Source organism: Antedon bifida, chromosome 9, assembly GCF_963402885.1.
Source record: "Antedon bifida chromosome 9, ecAntBifi1.1, whole genome shotgun sequence".
Classification (NCBI taxonomy): Eukaryota; Metazoa; Echinodermata; class Crinoidea; order Comatulida; family Antedonidae; genus Antedon; species Antedon bifida.
In genome coordinates this window covers 4,073,709-4,095,171 of record NC_136234.1, presented here as the reverse complement: position 1 = coordinate 4,095,171, position 21,463 = coordinate 4,073,709, and the positions used below count along the sequence as shown (strand labels likewise).

Sequence of the window (21,463 nt, the reverse complement as noted above, 5' to 3'; positions counted from 1 at the left end):
AGTTATTCACTTCTGTAGAAAAAAAAAAACAATAATCATTTCACTTATAAACAATAATTTTAACCAAAAACTCATTGTCTGACAGACAATTATTTAATTTTCTTTTGCTTTAAATTATATTTTTTCAGGTAAATAATTTTTCCAATCCAGTTTTTGGTCAAAGTGAATAACTATTATGTGACATTAAATGACCCTGACAATATATATTTAATAAAATTAATATAAAGTCATGTAAATCAATGTATAATCTGCTTAATAGCTTCCACCAGTCAAAAAGGGTGATAGTCAGAATCAAATAGTATTAATCTATAATAGGAACCTTTTGTAAAGCATGAAATTGAGTATGGCAGTGAATGGCAGATGTGGTCTAGCACACACATTTCACAACCATTGTTCACGCCACGAGCACAAAATCGTTTGTTATGGAAATCAGTTAGATCACAATGCGAAGCAAGTCCGTCTACTTGCACTGTTTTATACGTATAATATGCACTTGTACATTATACAAGGAATTAAAACCTAATCATAGTTTAATGAATATAAACCTATACTTTGAATAATTAAGTCATATCTGAATTTTAAACAAACATGAAGTGGTCTGGTATTCAGTATTCACTATCCTCCTCGCATTTGAAAAAAAAAAAATTAACCGTAGGTGGTTATACAATTAGTAAATTCACATGTGTTTGAGCACATTATATAGATTAACATTTAGTTTAGTTTAGTTATCCCGTGTGAAAATATGAACAACCAGAATACACTGTCGTTAAGCTCTATCTACACTATCAAACTGAGTTTGACAAAAAAAAGTGTGATGTGCCCAAATATGGTGGTGATATGTCCATGTATGGGCACATCACATTTTTTGTCACATAAAGTTTGATATTGTAGACAGAGCTTAAGGCCGGAAAATAAAATATGAGAGTCCCAATGTCTATTTTTTTGTAAAGCCCCCTTCCCCTCCACCTTCTTCCAAAATCTGAAAACGCTCAAGAAGCTATTTAAAAAAAAAATTACATGATAAAACAATTATTCATTTATTTTTAAAATCCAAAAATTACCAAAATGTGTTCTTTATGTTGAAATAAAAGTTGAATGGAATGATACTGTAAGTATACATTTTGTTACATATTATAATCATAATAATAATTGTTATATCAATAAACTCACTGACAGCCAATACATAATAATCAAACAAGGCTTAAATCTCTGTCTACACTATCAAACAAGTTTGACAAAAAAAGTGTGATCTTCTCAAATATGGTAGTGATATTCCCAAATTTGTTAGTGATATGACATCATCATGTCCATATATGGGCACATCACATTGTCACATAAGGTTTGATAGTGTAGACAGTGGAATTAAAATCATGTTGAAGTTAATTGAATTGTTCAATAATAATTGTGTTTTGGTTGGAAAGCATCTTAACTTCCTGAGGCAAAAACGAATTCAGACTGACGCCTACTGCTGTGATCAGGTCAGAAACTGAACAATGGGGCAAAGTAAAATGCCGAAAAGAATAACTTTTGTAGTCAGTTGTAAGCTCCTTATAATCTTCTAAACGTTTAAAATAGAATTATAAAGACTTGTAGTCTACTACATGACCTTCAATGATTTTAATTTTTTGTATTGTTGATTGAATGTTAGTTATCTAAACTTTCTGTTTTCAAAAGATCACACATTCAGGCTGAATGAATTCAAACAAAAGCACAAATTACAATACAATATCATGTGGGTAATAATATTAGTTATTGTACCATACAATGCCTTACAAAGTAAAGTGTGAGACCGTGTTCATAATATGAAAACTATTGTCAAATCTGTGATGTTAGGTAGTACTGTATTAAGCTCGTGTCTGTACTATCAAACTAGTTTGACAAAAATAGTGTGATATGCCCAAATATGGTAGTGATATGACATCATCACTACCATATTTGGGCACATCACACTTTTTTTTGCCATAAAGTTTGATAGTGTAGACAGAGCTTTATAAGGTTTTTTTTGTACAGTATGGTTGTTACTATGTGTGAATTAGCATAGGTGGATCTAGTGGTAGGAGGCAATCACCCCGGCTCCACCAAAATTTGCAAAAATTATAATGCAAAAGATAGAACATTAGTTCAGCACTTAATTCACTATTTCTAGACCCAGTTACACAACAGCTTCTAATGTGTGAAATCCATGATACGCCACTGATTAGGAATATGTTAGATTGTATAAATTAATCATCTGACATTAGCTTATCTTCATCTGCCTAAAGATAGAAAGAGGTTGAAGCTCGAAAGTCTTTGGTATTTCCCAAAAATTGTAAAGCTGTGTCTAAACTATCAAACTTTATGTGACAAAAAAATGTGATGTGCCCATATATCGACATGATGATGTCATATCACTACCACATTTGGGCACACCAGACCTTTTTTGTCAAACTAGTTTGATAGTGTAGACAGAGCTTAATAAGGATTTGTGTAACCATAACAACAACTTTGACTATAAAATATAATACACAGCAACAAATAATAATATTTTTATTTTTTCATTTATTCTGAAATTTAAACAAAATATACAACATATACAAATTGAAGTCATTTTGGGATAATTAAATAAAAGTACTAAAAAATTAATTGTTTACATTTTCTGCCAAATAAATGTTGAAACAATACACATTTTTTGGCAAGAACATACAATTGTATTAAAAAGTACATGAAAGAGGACAGAACGAAAGTGTTTGGGCCAATAGGGAGGTGATAACGCTTAGAAAAGGTGGCGCCTAACCCAACTTCCAAATGTCTTTGAACACCTGAGATACAGAACCATTTTCAGCTTTATAATACTCTTATTAATTTTCTATTTTTATGAGGCTTTAATTTCGCCCTCATAATTACATTGACACACATTTTTATAAATATAATTTGGAAGATTCTTATTATGATAATTTAGGTTTACACAGTACTTATAACAAATCACTATTAAAACAAAGTATACATAATATTGTCAGTCAGTCATTGCCAATTTTAAAATATCATTTTTATGTATCTCAAACAAAATTATCTAGTTTTAAAAACTGTTCATCAATTATTTTTGCAGCACTGTAAATTTTCCTTTAAAATTTATAGGAAAATTTATGTTAATTAATATATTGCAGATTGTTAAAAATATTTATTGTATGTTAAACAATCCTATCAGTTTGAATAATTATTGATTTCTTTCCCCAATCACTGACCCGCGACGAATGCACTGACCCGTGATAAATGAGTTGACCCATGATAAATTGGAAATTCATTATCATTGCAACTAACACACAGGCAGGATCAATGTAATGTGCCCAGTACAATAGTAGCAGTCTTTGAATAAATTAAACACAGGAATGAGGGAGGAGTCATATAAATAAAAACCTACATACATTGATATTAATATTAAAACAACAGCACAGTTCGAAAGTTGAATTATTGAAGAATTACTTAATTACAATAACTCTTTTAACAATAATCATATTCTTAAATAATATTTCAGGCCTTCAGAATGTCCTAATTAATTTTAAATATATATTTTTTCAAAATCTAATTCTCTTACAAATAGAATTAATATAAATATGAATATCTCTTTACAACTATGCTGCTTCTCGGCATAGTTGTGTAGAAACAAATATTGGTAGTCATGGTGAATCGTGTTTAATTATTCGCATAATCTTACTTACGGTATTTATCTCTCTTCCCTCGGTGAATTATCGCGTTAATGTTATACAGATTTTACACACTCTGTTTAATTTATTTTCATTGTAACTAAGAATTTCATTTGAAAATTAACAATCGGATGAGTTAGAATGCGAGCTATAAAATCACAATATAAATATTACATAACGTTACTTTGGTTATGTGATAATTTCTATGTACAAAAAGTAACAAAATAAATATTATTATAAGTTATAAACTAATAGAAATGAACAAATATGTGATATTGTGTGCAAATAATATTAAAATTAATGTATAAATGGTGTTTGTCAAAATCATTACCATTTTTGCACATACAGAAAAAACACATACTGTACCTAAACACTTTTTTTCTCTCTATTCAATTCATTAGAAAGATATAAATATAAAAATACACAATTTGCCCAATATTTATGGGTGATTCTGGGAGGGGGGATATTTTGCACACCTTATTCGGAGTAAATAATAAATAAAAATCTTTTTTTCACATAAATTTTGAAATTGCATAAATTAAGGAATCAGACCGTCTCACTTTATTGGACGTTCATTCTCTAATTCTCATTTTAAAGGTCAAAGGCCAAAAGTATAATTTATTTTACGATGTCTTTTTGCAGACGTAATCATATTGATTGTAAACCAGTTAACACTGTTAAAATTCAGTATTAACTGACATCCATAATTATTTCTATAAAAAAAATTATGATTACATTTAACATAAGTTTAATAAATAAAATTGTGATTTAATAATTTATACGATAGCCTGTTTTACAGTACTTTTTTTTAATACACACAGTACATGGAAACGGTTTAGACATTTTTCATTTAGAACAGTCTGGATAAAAAAACATTTTAAACAGAAACAATTGCCATGATTATGTGTTATGCTACATGAGTGTATAATTCATAAATGACAAATGCAGAACCTAGTACACTTAGTGCAACATTAAATACCAAAAATGACAAATTATTATTAAAATGCAGCTTGTTTTTAAGTGTTTTGATTGTAAAACGTGATTGTTTTTGTGCAAAAAAATTGTTTTTTATTGAGTTCAGCTTTTTTAGGCAGAAAAAAAACATACACGTCTACTATGCAGAATAGCATAACAAGTTTTCTTTTGTTTATCCTATGTTACATTTACAAGTACAGTATAAAAAGCTTATAAAATGTTAGCTGTATCTATAACAACTTACTACATTAGCAAATAAATATCAAAATATTAAAATCAATATCAAAGCATAATATATGAATATGCATGTTGTGAAAAATATTGGATGAGACAATCAGTATCATAGACAGTAGTATAAATTAATACATTTAGAATATGCATATGAAACATTCATGAATATTCATGAATGAATAAATATCATGAATATGCATTTCACTTTAAATAAATACATAAATAGCTTAATTATCAAATTGATTGTCTCCTATATTTAATTTTAAAATGCATAAATCTGTTTCCGCAGCTTTTTAAGGAGAGAGTATTACACTTAATTTCAATTTATCACAATTGTAAATAATCTTTGATTTGTAAAGATATGCAGCAATTTGATAAGAGTCATTAACAGGCGTTTAAACTGCAGTGCTCATGAAAAAAAAAGATTTAAATAATATTGATATTAATTAGATTTGGTTTTTAACATATACAGTTACTCTCTTAATTATAGACATCCTATTTTACCAAGTACTTGCTATTAAACAAGTGTTTTGTGAGATCATAGGCAAATTTGTCACATATGTATCACATGTGACATATAATGAGATACAGTACAGAGAATCGGGTGACAAGGCCTGGTTATTATGTTTATATATTGAAACTCAAATCATTCGTAAATGAGGAATATTAATACTGTACTGTACGAAATTCTACTTTTTTGTACAACATACATTAATTGATTCACAGGAGCACCGATGATAAATTCATCAAATATTCATTATTGATAAAATGAGAGAAGGAGAGATTGTAAAGCTAGGCACGAAATAGACTAGTAAAATAAATAACTTTTAAAATTTGAATTTACAGATCATATATATTTGGGTCTAAAATTTTTCATCTTCTCCAATCTAAATTTGATTCTTAAAAAGTTTTAAAATTAAATAAATATTCATTAATTATGCATACATAATTTATTAGCATGACCCAGCCATACTGACTTATTTTTTACTTATCATTATTGAATGTGTTTTCTGAATAAATTACATAAATACTTTTGTTTGGATAATCTTTAAGTTTTGCTATATTTATAGTTAAAAATCACAAAATAGTTTTTTCATTTGTTTTAAATAATTTTAAAATTGTTCTAAGAATTTTGGCATTAGATGAGATACAAACATATCTAGCCTATTCAAGTATAAATTTTTCACAAGTATGAGCCCCCACCCACCCTCTTTTTTTACAAAATTCTTATTGTTCTATTCAAGGGAAAGTATAAACTTACAAAGATAAAAAATATTATATATCTTATTTTTAATTTCTCTATTATATTTACATTATTTTACAATATGTATTTTTTACGAAATTAGACGGAATACCAAAAGACATATAAAAACCTCATTGTCTTGAATAAGAAAGATAGATTTTTGTTTTTAGGTAGACAAAACAAGTTTGGATTCGTTTACATTCCCACGTCCACAAGCACATGCATTATCTGGTCGAGTTCGTCTGTGAGATCTGTCCGACAGAGTCCTTGCGTCGTTGGCGATTCTAAACTGTACGGACTTAAGTCTAAACACACAGATTTTAACAAGTCGTCGGCGGTACACATTGGAGTCACAGATTTTGAGTTCGGTATAACGGACGCCGTAATGTCATAATCATATTGCGTGATGTCAATATCACGGAAGAAATCGTCCGGTGAGAGTTGGTCAGCGGGATTCATTAGAATGTCGCAGCTAAAGTCGTGAGCCTTCAACGAAGGAGAGTCAGTGAATATTCTCTGAGGTTTATGTATAGTATTTGGTTGGTGAGCACCACCATGAGTGTTGTTCGACTTTAACGTCGGCAAAGTCCTGTTATCTAGTATGTCAGAAGCACACACGTTTTCAGTTCGTTTGCATAAGTTGAGGGCACCGATTGCGTCTTTCTTCACGATATGACATAACCCGTCCTCGCCCATTCGAGGTTCTGGGTTCGCTTCATCCTCTTCTTCCTTTCCAGTCTGGTTTGCAGCGATTAAATTTGTGAGCCTTTTACAGTCGTGGAATTTACCCTCTGATCGGAGTTCTTTTTCAATTTGTCGTAACGTATTACATATAAGAACAGAACGTCGCAAACATGGCTCGATCAGAGCACGGCTCATTTGTAATTTGCATATTGAAATGTTAAGAACAGACTGACGTTGGACGCAATAATGGATTCCATCGCGTCCTTCTATTTCGTCTACTTCAATGAATTTGCGTTTTAATCTGGGATTCACTAGGACAGGCATTGAACTGTAAGAAAAAAGAAGAAAAATAATTAGTCGTAAAAATGATAACTCTTATTACTAATACAGTGCCCCTTTCACATCACCTTGGGCTGCACACCATACAAAACGCAGTGGTTGACGAACAGGTTGTGTGTTTTCTAGCCGAAAGGGGTGTATACAACTTTCGATTTTCAGAGAGTTACGAATAAATTACCAAATTAAAAAAAAAATCAAAATAATTTTCATTCTTGAATGAATGCATTGTCGGTACTAAATGAAAAATTAATAATATTAAATTATTAGTATATTAATAATTCGAAAAATACTAAATAAATACCTAATTTTGTTGACATTTTAAATCAGATCTTTTATATACTTAAGAATTGCCGTATGAAACTAAGCCATTCCCTGCTATAATACAGTAGATTTGCAGGCAAATAAAATGGTTGAATGTGAATTATTATGCTGGTATCATAAACACAGCTAGAGCATAAAGCTTGTTTGTTTATGAAATAAAAGTTATTACGATTATTATATTAAAAGTTATAGACCACTTGTTCTACATATCATTTCATTTTTTTTTTGGTGAGCCTTCATAAAAAAAAACTATTAAACCATATCTGTCTGAATTTCTGATATCATTAATGTCACCAAAATAAAATTGAAATAAATAGTCCAGCAACAATGCATTAAAATAGTTGATTTATTACAAGTATGTAATATTGTTTATCACCTAAAAAACTGTATAAAATTATCATCAGATTGTAATTCCGTTTAAAAGATGTATAAAATAAATTTTAACACTGTGAATTGTATGGCACATTGAGCACAGACTAGGTACACAGCAGAGCGCTCGGGCCTTGACCTCAATCTACGACCTACCTTATTACTAATGCACTGAATAAGAATAATTCAAAGTAACTACAGTACGTTTAGATACACTAGATTCTGTATGCACTGTGTCTACTGGTACAGTACTCTATAGATTACAGTGTTATACATACTGTAATTAAGTATACGCATTTATTGCTTATTTTTTTAACAAATCTGTATAAAGCTCTGTCCACACTATCAAACATTATGTGACAAAAAAATGTGATGTGCCCATATATGGACATGATGATGTCATATCACTACCATATTTGGGAATATCACTTCCATATTTGGACACATCACATTTTTTTTTGTCAAACTAGATTGATAGTGTCCAGACAGAGCTTAAGAATATTGTTCCTTGTAAGGAATTATTTTACTGTATTGACAAAAGAAACATATTTGCCCTTTATATCCATATGAATTAATGATTGTTTATTGTTTATGATCAAAACAATTATGCTAATTAATAACAATAAAAACCATTGAAATAACTACAATTAACACCTTTACAGCATTTAGGGAGTGAGTACGAAATCAGTTTGGACTCCTTATTCTCTTACTCCTGTGAGCGGTGACCAAATAAATAATTAATAATAGGTTTAAATTTTAAAATGCCATTATGAAAAATTGGAGTGAGTACAGTATCAGTTTTAGCTCCTTATTCTCTTACTCCTGTGAGCTTTGACCAAATAAATAATCATTAATATGTTTAAATTTTAAAATGCCATTATGAAAAATTGGAGTGAGTACAGTATCAGTTTGAGCTCCTTATTCTCTTACTCCTGTGAGGGTGACCAAATAAATATAATCATTAATAGGTTTAAATTTTAAAATGCCATTATGAAATATTGTTGGAATTAAGGAAGGATGGGGATAGAAGGAAATGATATCCACAGCAACATTAAAAAGTCCAGGGTATGAAAAATATATTCTTTTATCACCAATCAACATTAAATAAAATTGTCATGCTTTGAATATAAAAGGAAGAGTTTTAAAATAATATATACTCTTATTGTATTTTCATAATAACAGGAAGAACATGGAAATTAAAATCCTAACCTGGGCTCACTTTAGTATCAGTGAAAAAGCACTCCTTGAAAAGTGATGCATTTAATCAGCGATTAAACAATGTTATATAATTAATGCAGTTATGTAATGTATGTTTGAGAAATTTGAGTAACAGAGTATAAAATACAATGTTATCTAATTAATACAGTTATGTAATGTTGGTTTGAGAGATGTGAGTAATTTGCGAGTAACAGGGTACAACATCCAATACACTTGCAGTCGTCCGCTGTGAGCTCATTCACAATGTACATGTTTGACTTAGCAGTTAGGAATCCCAAATATTACACCAATGCTGCTAAAACACTAGGTCACAACAACCTGGCTGGCTCCATACCTCAACACATTTGTAACACCCTATCTTTGTAATGATGTATGCAACTACATTTGTTACAAGTACTTAAGTCGTGTAATGTTTATAATTCTATCAGATTGTATCAACCTAATTAAGATGTCTACATTTGTCATTACATTAATTAAATGCTAATTAAGATTCTAATCAATATTTAAAGACTTCTTAATCTGTGAAAAACTCTACAGAAATACACACAGAAATTCGGCCGAATTACGAACGCAAGGAAATGGAGATAAATACTACGGAAATAAATAAAAACTACGCAAAACTATGATTTGCCGTTAAATTAGGGAAACCCTGGCAAAACACAATAATTATTATAAACAAATCACCGACTTACACCATGAAAATATTTTATACTTTTTACTGAATTTATTTAAATTTATAGCAAGAACTCTCTGCAGTTTAACGTACTGTACAGTTATTGATAATTAATATAATTTAATAATAAAAGGAAACAAAATTCCTACTATCTATCTAACCAGGAAAAGCTTGTCTATTGTCACGTAGCATTGTACAAACATCCTTGTGGTGCCTTATGGCCCATCCATTGTTAGTGTTTATAGGCCTACAGTAGTACTAATTGTTCTATTTCTATGATCCTACTGCAAAGTACTTGAATACCTTTAGACGTACTCATAACTTGTCATAATAAAATAACAGAGGCTGTCAATATTTTCATTGTCAATATACACTTGGAAAAATAAGGCCTAAAGGATCAGGGCGTCTATTTTGCCTAGAGTGTAATAACAGAAATTAATAACTTATATTATACATTTTAGTAATTTGAAATAATGTATCGGGTATGTTAATCTCCTCAATACAGTTCATAGTTTTGAAAAAACTGCTATTTTATTCCTCTACTGTATATTGCAAACAATACATTTATTAACAATACATTATTTATTCGGTTTATTAGGCTTTTTCCTGGTTTATTTTCAACTTTTTCATTTTTACACTTATGCTAAACAGCGCATAGAGACTATTTGTATTTTGAGCTATATAAATTTAAAACCATTAACCATACAGTACACCAACATTTGAAAACATATTTATAAACTTTTCATATCTTGTATAAAACAAATAATAACTTCCTATGAAATACTTAATTGAATAACCAATTTAAAAAACTACTTTATTTACTTTCATTATCAAAATATTTTGCACTATACAGTAATTTAAAAAAAACCAAATTAGACAACCATAAAGTACTGTACTAAAAAAGATAAAAATGCCTTTTTTAGAAAAAAAATATTTAGTTTTTATTATCTATTATTTGAAAATAACTTGACAATCGTGATGGTCATGAAAAATGTGTAATTTTTGTTAAGTTTCTTCCATTTAACAACAGGGGAGGAAGCGGTTAATACCATTATTTAACAGGGGTGATCAAACCAGAGTACCGTACCGTATCTTTTTAAAAGTTTGTTTTTATAGGCTGTAGGCCTATGTGTAAAATGTTATTATTGTTTGTGATGAAGATAAACACCATAATGTTTCAATACAAATACCATACACAATAAAAGAAAAAGAAATTGATAGATGTTGACTTTTTAAAATCAAATGCATTGGACATTATTAAAGACATGTGACCATAGCTAGTATCTACAAATTCAAGATCATTACACAGTAGTCAACCAACTTCTGTAAAACCAACAAAGGTAACGGGCTTAAACGTTAAAGTGTTTTACAGCTGTTGTTGTTCTTAACATTTACATACCGAAACAAGTCCTGACTCACCTAATGCAATTAACAAATCTTACTAATTTCACGATGACCAGGTTGTTTTTTAATGCGTAAATTCAGGTGCGAGCTATTACCGATTCTCAGCTACCCGTGTCCATAACACGGGAAGAGCGCCACGTTTAGACAACGTGTATTAGTTTGACGTATGACCCGTTTATTAAATGACTTAATAATTCCTTCCTTTATAACCATCATTAATGTGTTACTCACATCCAACATGTTGTATTCATTAAATCGTAAAAGTTGCAATTTGAATTATAAAAGAAACAAATTACTGTAAATATAAACATTAATAAAAATAGTTGTTATACCTTCAATGGGGAAATCTATGGGGTGCTACAGGTAGGAGGTGGGGAAGGAGCTTTTTCAGATCCCAAATCAAAATGGCGTGTTGAATTCAAATACTTATTAAGGACACATGGTTAGCCTTATCCTGTCTCTATTGGTTTATATAAATATAATACTATTATTATGACAATTGTTTTTAATTACTACAAAGCAGCTTTGCATCAGGGAGCTAAGTAAAAAAAATGTTCAGGAATGTTTTAGAGGGGGAGAGGGATGGATAACTGATTCAAAATTTAGATGATGAAAAATTAAATGATAAAAAAACTTAATTCATAAGTTTACACAATTCCTTTGTACATAAAAGGAAATTTTAAAAACAGGAAACATATTACAATTACTTTTACAAAAGAAATCTTTTAAAACCTCAGTGTTTCATTGTCTTATTCTTTGTTTACGTGTAAGAGTTTTATTCACAGTGGCTAAAACTCTGAAAAAGATGACATGCTTGACTGAGCAAGTCAACTCTATAGATAGTTAGTACAACTTCCAGTGGGAAATATTAATCCACACAACTGGAAAAATTTAATGTTTAATAGATCTACAATTGACCATGATTTATAGAATTTCAGGGTGATCATCCTTACAAAATTGCCAATAAGACGACAATTAATTGAATAAATACTTTAAACTTTTATAGCATTTCCACACTTTGATTTAATTTCATAAATAACAAAAAAATTTGATATTATTTTTTCATCACAAATTTTTGAATAATATTTTGTATGAACCAAAGACATACACATATTGAGGATGGTCACTTTGCTACTGTGTCATGATGTATAATTTGAAGTGAAGTCCTATATGCAGAAACACAGTAGCATTGTAAAACAGGGGTCATTAGGATTACATGTCTAATAAATATAAAGTATGAACCAAACACCTGAACATATTGAAGATGGCCACTTTGCCAGTGTGCCATAAAAGCATAATTTATCTATAGTCAACTGTTTAGTTTGAAATTTCAGTCCTATACAATGTACAGTAGCATTGTAAACCAGGTTCAAGAACGCAAGTATAATATTAAACATGACTTTTATAAAAAGTTACAAACAATATAAGGTATGATGCCAACAAAATATTATTCAATGATACAAAAAATAATTGATAATAATTGATTTTACAAATAAACGGAAATATTAAAACAATATTTTTTATTTAAAAACATCAAATTGATTAGAAATTAATTTCTCAAAACATATTCATAAATTGCTGTAACAGAAATTATAGTGTTAAACGTTTTGCAGAAATAAAATAAAATTACTGTATTTCGCTGAATTATGACTCATGTTAAAGTTTATGAATAGGATGTATAATGAAGTACATACAGTTTTGAAATATTATAAAAGGAAGTTAAATGTGTACTTGCCTTCTTAAAACTATAAGTCGACCCATAGAACTCCAGTGAGGTGCAAATGTTTCTATGCACACAGATTCTGGTAAAATAACTCATGTGGTATCTCTCAATGATTTTAACTACCGATAATAATAGAAAAACTTTCTAGACAGATAACCAAAAACTGCAATGCGAGAGTTTTAGCACTGAATTGTGATTTATCCTAATATGGGAAGTCGTATTGGCATGGCTCAAAGTATCCTGTCTGTAGGCCATGCAAAAACAAAATAATGTTACTCATATAATAAGATTATTTGAAATCGCAACCTTTTCACTTAAAACGCAATTAACTTAAAATATTTGACATTAAAAATTAATAACAAAATAATGATGTTTAATAAATTAAAATATTATGAATGAATAATGTTTTATTTATTTAAAATTATTATGATTTTGTGGTGGTTTAAAAAGATAGTAACTTGTTTTTTTTCTGACGTGGCCAATTTCCTGTAAACTGTTTTGAATGTACGCTACTTGCTTGCGACAACTGCAAACAAAGCCTCCACTGGTTTTTTGAGATTTTTTTGGGAAGTACAGAAGTGTGACTACTATTTTATAAATCCAGCCAAAAATTAAAGGAAGCCAGAAGCCAAGCAGTGTTACGCTTGGGCAAATAATCAAACGTGATTACACAATCTCCCACCCCATATCATTCCTTTTAATCAGCACAAATTATTGTTTTACTGACAGTTCTATGCAATTACAATTAAAATTTAATTATAAGCAAAGAAATCGCAGAAGATAAGGAGTGTTTATTTGCACATAAGAATTAAACAGGCCAGTGATTAGCACGAACTAATGTTTACTTAAAGTTTCTTCATTTTTCTTCTCTGTTTTGTCTCTAATTCTACCTCTAACTTTTAAGTAAACTTTCAAGTCTGGATCCAGAAACTACAGTATAGAGAACAGGATGGCGATGGGAGGAGTAGTCAGTTTTCACCACCCACCACAATCCCCCGCACAGCTCGCTGTATTTTATATTAATAATTATATTTAAAGCATCTTTGCCTTGTGTGTTTTTAACCTCTCGTTACGGCCTTGGTTGTAGACGGAAAACAATCTTGACACCTCCTCCCCACACACAAAAATAAATAAATCCACCCCCTGTCTGTCCCTTTTTGGTGTTTACCATTGAATGTAGAATGCATGCACAAAAACCAAATGGGAGTCAAGAAACATGACATTGGAAGGGCTGGCCTATCCGATTCAAAGATTGATGAATCATCGTCTACTACAGGCTCACTAATATATGCAAACAGGACACTTTAGTCTTTTGTCAGCAAACTTTCTATGGCAAACCAGCAAACTATAAATAATAATACAAACCAAATTATGATTTCATTATGTATAGGCCTACCGGGTATATATATTTATAATCATAATGATATAAGTAACAACTGTAGTGTTTATTGTTATTGACTGAATGTGATTTACAGTCATAATAAATATGTACTTTTACATGTTTAATATGCAGTCATAAAACGTATAATATGTGTATTAAAGGCAGTAATATTGATATTTTCTTTTGAATATAAAATAGATTCTTAAACAGAGATTACAGAACAACGTCAGTAATCAATTTCAAAACGAAGTATAACGCAATGAAATATGTAAATAATAAATAGATACGTCATCATAGACATACATGGCGTTAACAGTTACCATGGTATTGTATCTAACAATAGGTGATATACTAAAAATGTTTTAATTAATTTAAAACGATAAGATGAGGAAATCTGTGAGAATGAAAAAAAGTCACCCCAACCAAGATTTGAACCCGGAACCTTCTGCTTGATATGCAGATGTTCTAACCATTAGACCACTGGGACTTTCATGGTATTGTTCAAACCCGATTGGATAGCCCTGGACTCTTTAACGTACACACAACAACCAACCTCTATTAAGGAAGAAACCTCTATTAAGGGGACATTTTTTAGGTACTGAAGTTTCTCCCATAATGTACTTATCACTGTATTACCGTATACAGTATCAATTTTAATTTTAAAAATTGAACTTTGATTTTAAACTGTAAAAACTTGTTTTTGTATCGCTGTATCATTTCTATCGAATGTTTTATCAATTGCATCAGGGTGGGGTATCCACATGTTTCTATTAATAGACCATGACTCTATCACTATCTCTTTGTGACTTATATCTAGGCACTAGTATTACTGTATTGCGTATTATTGAGTAACAACAATGACACATCAAAAGGGTCACAAGTTATTGTTTTCAAATTCTCAAAATACACTACAAAATTTATGAAAATTTTATTGTAGATGAATTAACATTTAGTGTAACCATCCAAGGGAGGATCCGGGATTTTTAAATGGGAGTTCACTAACATGTATAATAATATAGGCTGTTAAACCTACTGTATATCAAAAAGTAGTCACAATGTCATAGTTGTAAAAATAGGGACTGTGCTCCCCTAGCACTATCCTCTGGATCTACCCCTGCTAGTTAGTGCATAGCTTTAAGAACTTCAAGAACTTCACACTGTACCCCATGTATTTTTAATATATAAATGTGCTTACTTATTCATTTAATTAATTTAATTTTGTTCATGCATTGATAATCTGCGCCCTCTGTGTTCTTAATTGAAGTACTTGTTGTAGCTGGCTTCTCAATACCAACAAACACCGTAACAAAATTATACTATAATGCACTTTTCATTTTCTGCCCAAAAGGCATTCAAATTGCGCCATGCATTGAAATTAACAATTATACTACAGTATAAAGCAATAATATGTTTTGAAGTGCCTGTACTGTATCAATTCAGTTGCTATACTAAACATGTACATTATTGGTCAGAAGTACGCTAACCCTCTCTCTGTATCTGTTTGAACTGGTTTAATGGTGTGTATGTAGTACACATGTACAAGTATCAGAGCCAGACAAATTAAAGTACTGTACTTGTGTGCTACACTTCATAATTATTATCCATCAAAATGCACCTAATAACGCTGAATAAAATGCAACCAGTAGATATTTAATATCCAGGGTAGTCTGTAGATTTTGATGACCCGAAGCTTAAGACATATACTATAAACGCAGCTGACAATTATGTGTGCATAATTATAAAAATAAACATGCTAAAGCTCTGTCTACACTATCACACTACCTAAATATGGCAGTGATATGCCTAAATATGGTTCTGATATGACATCATCATGTCCATATATAGGCACATAACATATTTTTGTCACATAAAGTTTGATAGTGTAAACAGGCTAAAGCTCTGTCTACACTATCAAACAAAGTGTGAAGAATGACGAATTGAACAGCGCCGTCTTCAGTTCTGTTTCTAAGTGTGAATGCAGCTTTAGTCAGAAGTTTGACCAACCTCATTTAAGCTCAGCTACACTATCAAACTAGTTTGACAATAAAAATATGATGTGCCTAAATATGGCAGTGATATGCCCAAATTTGGTAGTAATTTGACATCATCATGTCCATATATGGGCACATCACATTTTTTTGTCACATAAAGTTTGATAGTGTAGACAGAGCTTACACCTATTATAGGTAATCTACGAAGAGCAACACATTAATTTCCTAATGAAATTAGTGAAAATCTACAGTTAAATCGCAATGTAGTGTATACACTGTTTTTAATTACATTTAATAGTGATAGCATCGACAAGTATGTATTTTATTGATATTCTTAAAGTCAATTAATAATATGGACAATGATTTATTGTAAAAATTGGTTTTTATTCTGTGTAGTAGGGATAAATAAAATCAGGATAAAATAAATTAATAATTTAACAACGTAAATAATTCAGAATAATGACTTGTTAAACTACAATGTATAGTATAGTAGTAATAAATGTAGCTCCACCTAAAAACTACAAACTACAATGTATAGTATAGTAGTAATAAATGTAGCTCCACCTAAATACTACAAACTACAATGTATAGTATAGTAGTAATAAATGTAGCTCCACCTAAATACTACAAACTACAATGTATAGTATAGTAGTAATAAATGTAGCTCCACCTAAATACTACAAACTACAATGTATAGTATAGTAGTAATAAATGTAGCTCCACCTAAATACTACAAACTACAATGTATAGTATAGTAGTAATAAAAGTAGCTCCACCTAAATACTACAAACTACAATGTATAGTATAGTAGTAATAAATGTAGCTCCACCTAAATACTACAAACTACAATGTATAGTATAGTAGTAATAAAAGTAGCTCCACCTAAATACTACAAACTACAATGTATAGTATAGTAGTAATAAATGTAGCTCCACCTAAATACTACAAACTACAATGTATAGTATAGTAGTAATAAAAGTAGCTCCACCTAAATACTACAAACTACAATGTATAGTATAGTAGTAATAAATGTAGCTCCACCTAAATACTACAATTAATTTTATTTACTGTGCTATATGTTTTCTTGACAAAGCTTAGTAACAGTACAAAACAAGTTTAACACAAAGTAAAGGGGGTTTCCTAAAGTTTTCAATTGAAATTGAGTATACAGATATTAATAATACCATGACAGGCATTTATTGTTCGTCGGTTGTTTGTGTATTGTTTTGCTTAAAATTACACAACGTTAAAAAATCCAAGATGAGTCACAGGCAGGTAACAGTGGGTGTACACACATGGCATACAGTGGAACTATGGAAGTGGTTTAGACTGTACAATGAATAAACAGTTTTTATTGAGACAACAACAGTACTAAGTCTAGGGTGGTATTTCTTTTTTGGGGGTGGGGGAGAGCGATTAACCTCCTTTTCCAATTGATCAAATTGATTAAAATTACTAAAACATTATAAGCACTTCCTGATGTTTATGTACTTGCAGTAGAACTGATTAGAGGGTTGGGACCCAGCAAATTGTCCCCTTAGTAGGTGGCCCCTTAATAGAGGTTTCTCTGATTTTCGGGAATAGGGGTTAAAAAATATGTATACATATTCTTTCACTGAAATTGTCCTCTTAAAAGTCAATTTACACAGAGAGCTCAACTTTGTAAATTAATAGGGGTGTCCCAAAGGATAGTTCTACTGTACTGTATACCCACCCAAAAAAGCGGGGACAATTTATGGATCAACTTACTTTAAAGATAGATGCATTACTATTAGTATTAGACAATCTGAGTTTTGGGAATGTGTTAACAATACTAACATTTTAAGCAAATTTGTAAGTGACTGCAGCGTGTGCAGTAACTTGCTAGTTTTCACTTAAAACCTGCTACTGTACCAGGAAAAAATATGCTTTAATATCCTTAATATGTTTTGTATTTTTAGAGTTAATGTAGGATATATGACCATGATAAAACCATAGAGGAAACTAGAGTACAACATAGGTGCTACACACTGTATAATAATATCTTTACTCCATGGTATAATCAAAGTACAGTATAATTGCCCATAGTATTTGGATTAAATAATTAAGATAAGATATTCTAGGAAAACCGTCATTGTACTACTGTCAATATCATTGTTAATAACCTAAAATCTATTATTGAACTTTGAACTTGATGAACAATATAACCATGACCCCTAGGTCATGTATTTATAGAACAAATAGGCTGAAATAACAAGACAATAAGAGACTTTACAAAATTCACAAAATAAATTATTTATTTTGAACTGTAATAAATAAAAAACAATATTAGAAAACAATATTTTATAAGTATCAGATAAATTTGTGGGTTTTTTAGAATGCAGGTAATATAGGGGAGGAGTAAAGAAGAGAGGGTCTGGATGTCGGATGAGCATTTCCTTAAGCTCATGTAATTTATCTGTCTTTCTTATATTTACGGGCAAATAACCGATTATTTAAAAATATTATTATTATTAATCAATTTTTTCTTGGCATCAGAAATTTGGGCTCTTTAGCTGGGTTCCCACTAGGGACGCAATGCAAGGACGTAATGCAATGCTTGCGTTGCGTCTACGTCCTTACATTGCGTTTCCAGTAAGAACCAAGCTTTAGACATCACTTACAGTCCGATATATTGTATCATACCATAGACAGTGTTATCTACTAAGTAGTTATGTCCATACCAATTGTCAACTTTAATATCAATTTTTCCAATAAATATTTTAAAATTATACTACAGTATAAAAATGTGACTGCCTTGACCACATTAGATTCGGTGACACTAGAAAGTTTAAGGCCTAAAGGTCAGTTGAGTGTGTTTGCTGGCAGACAATAGCTATGCCCTTGTAAATACAGTACAAAATACTACTGTAAAGAATACAGTTATTATAAGGTCAGCCATTATCTAAGGTATTGGAGTAAACAGCAGCCCACTGTAGTTTAACTGCAAGCGGCTATTTGAATTAATTTTTAAAGATTAAATTCACGTTTTTCAGACAAGAATGAGAATATAATATAATCAATATGTTTGATTTTTAAATTGAAGTCATAAAAATCCAGTAAAATTTTATTTTTAAAATTGAACATCTACATATTGAAGTATATGTTGCATTTACTGGTGGTAAGAACACCTAACTAAATAAAAATTGCTCAAATCTTAATTATTACTGTTATACAGTTTACATAATTATTCATCTCGTTTGTATTGTACAAGTAGTAGTAAATGAATTTAGAAATGTCTTTTTGACAAACCAATCAAAATTTAAATCTCAAACAAAAAACTAAAACGTTTATAAATGAACTATTAACACAATGTATTAAATCAGAAATATAAATATGTAGGAATGGTTATTAAATAATAATAATAATCTGTAAATAAACGATTTAGGTAGGGAGATATTTATTCCCTGATTTAAAAGTAGGAACCATTCCATTCTTAAGACCAATATACCGATCTTAATATAGGTTGACTACTTACTAAATAGGATAGGGGTATCAAGCTATTAAGTCGGGTGTCCTTACCTTTTTTGACCACAATGGTTGAACGAGACACGGGTAGAAGGAACTTCTACATCAAAGTTCATTTCTTGGTAAGACAACGGTAGAAGCATGTCAACTTGGATGCTGATCTCAAACTACATGGCGGTAGGTTTCTACCAAAGACTATCTTTGGTTCTACCTTCTTTCAAACACCATGGAAATTACAGTCACTGTCATCAGCAGAAAATGTTTATTAAAATTTCAGGGGAAAATACCCTCTCCTTCACGCGTCAGTTTTTTTCGATCACAGTTCCAGCAGCAATTGTCAAGTAAGTCGGCAATGAATCGACTTGATTGGATATCTCAGTAGTAGCAACGTCGGGAAAACGATAACAAAGCTTTGCTCATAAAATCCCAACAAATCAAATAATTTTCTGCAACCCGACATAAACATAAGAATTGATATTATATCTGAATCGTTACGCCAATATTTCAAAACGAAATGTATATACAAAGCAGCCCTAAAAACGGAAAGCTTGCTAACTATACGCTTCAGTAGTTTATTTAGTTGGTTACTCAACCAATCATGGAAGCGTGTGGCAAGTCGTGACGTAAAATCAAGGCTACCGGTACCTAATAAGGAAAGTGTGCACGTGAACAAAGCGAGCTGGTAATATTAAGGTCAAGGGTTGTACAATAATAAGTATGGTACAGTAATCCCACAATATTGTATATTATAATAAAAGTAAAACTTTTAAATGACGTTTAACGTTATTGAGAATACTTTGACGATGGTAATAATTGATGACGATTTTAATTGTAAAATGTTTAGGCCTACTATTATTTTTGTAGTTAGCCGACTTTGTGAAAAGATGACGAGATATGCTCCCGATGCCATGACAGAATTGGGGGGAGGGAGGGGTGGAGGGGTTAAACATAACATAGCACACAATATGAATGATACTTATAATTTTTTTAAAGGCGATAACAAATTAATATTATATACTATTTTAATGTTACATATAGGTACTGGACGTATACTCTCTTTAACCAAAAATTGGATCGGAAAATCCAGTAATTTAAAAAGTTAAAAGTAAACCAGGGTCTTTAGTTAATTTTTACAATTTTTAAAATACAATTTTGCGCGTTCCTTTTCTGCGCAAGTGAATCTTTAATTAAAAAAAAATTATTAAGTTATCTCCTATCCATATGATGCCTCGAACAGAAGGTACGTGTGTCACACATAATACTTGATGTTTTTAAATTCATGCATAGGAAAGATAAGCAGAAACTTAAAAATATCCTATGACGTATAGATTCCACAAAAACGATGATAACCCTCGCTACAGACTAACCTTTAAAAAAAGTACGTAGGCCTACATATTGATATAGGACTTCGTACTGTATATCCGATATAAACCTTTTAATTTTAGAATTTGATGTGAAATCTTTCCCAATAAAAATTATTTCGCAGTCGGAGCAAGCGAATATCAGTTTGATAAAGTTACGCTCTATTTGATTCAATATCTCAACTTAATGCTTCCAAAGTTTAACCAAATGGACGTGAAATTCATTACATTTATAGTCATAACACTTTTTATTCGCCAATATTTTTTAAATAAAATTGAAATAATTCATCCTCAAGTTGATTGCAGGCAACAATTAAATGTCGCACATTAATAAGGAATATCCCGGAATCAATCACAGAAAAAAAAATTCCACGAAAAATGCTG

At 30.5% G+C, this 21,463-nt stretch overlaps 1 protein-coding gene across 1 annotated transcript; it reads right to left on the bottom strand.

Moving 5' to 3' along the window:
* Positions 1-2,553: 2,553 nt before the first annotated feature.
* LOC144851861 (cell division cycle-associated protein 4-like) lies at positions 2,554-20,231 on the bottom strand. Its single transcript, XM_078709509.1, has 2 exons — positions 19,773-20,231; positions 2,554-7,141 (listed from the first exon to the last, which is right to left on the bottom strand). The coding sequence occupies exons 1-2, from the start codon at positions 19,859-19,861 to the stop codon at positions 6,325-6,327; spliced, it is 906 nt and encodes a 301-aa protein (XP_078565635.1). The 5' UTR covers positions 19,862-20,231; the 3' UTR covers positions 2,554-6,324.
* Positions 20,232-21,463: the final 1,232 nt, after the last annotated feature.

What these genes read in the sequence shown, in the direction of transcription:
- LOC144851861 (XM_078709509.1), bottom strand. Translation starts at nt 19,861, where the DNA reads ATGCTTCTACCGTTGTCTTACCAAGAAATGAACTTTGATGTAGAAGTT. An exon ending in AACCATTGTGGTCAAAAAAG is followed by an intron (nt 7,142 to 19,772) that starts GTAAGGACACCC and finishes TTTTTCTTACAG; the next exon opens with TTCAATGCCTGTCCTAGTGA.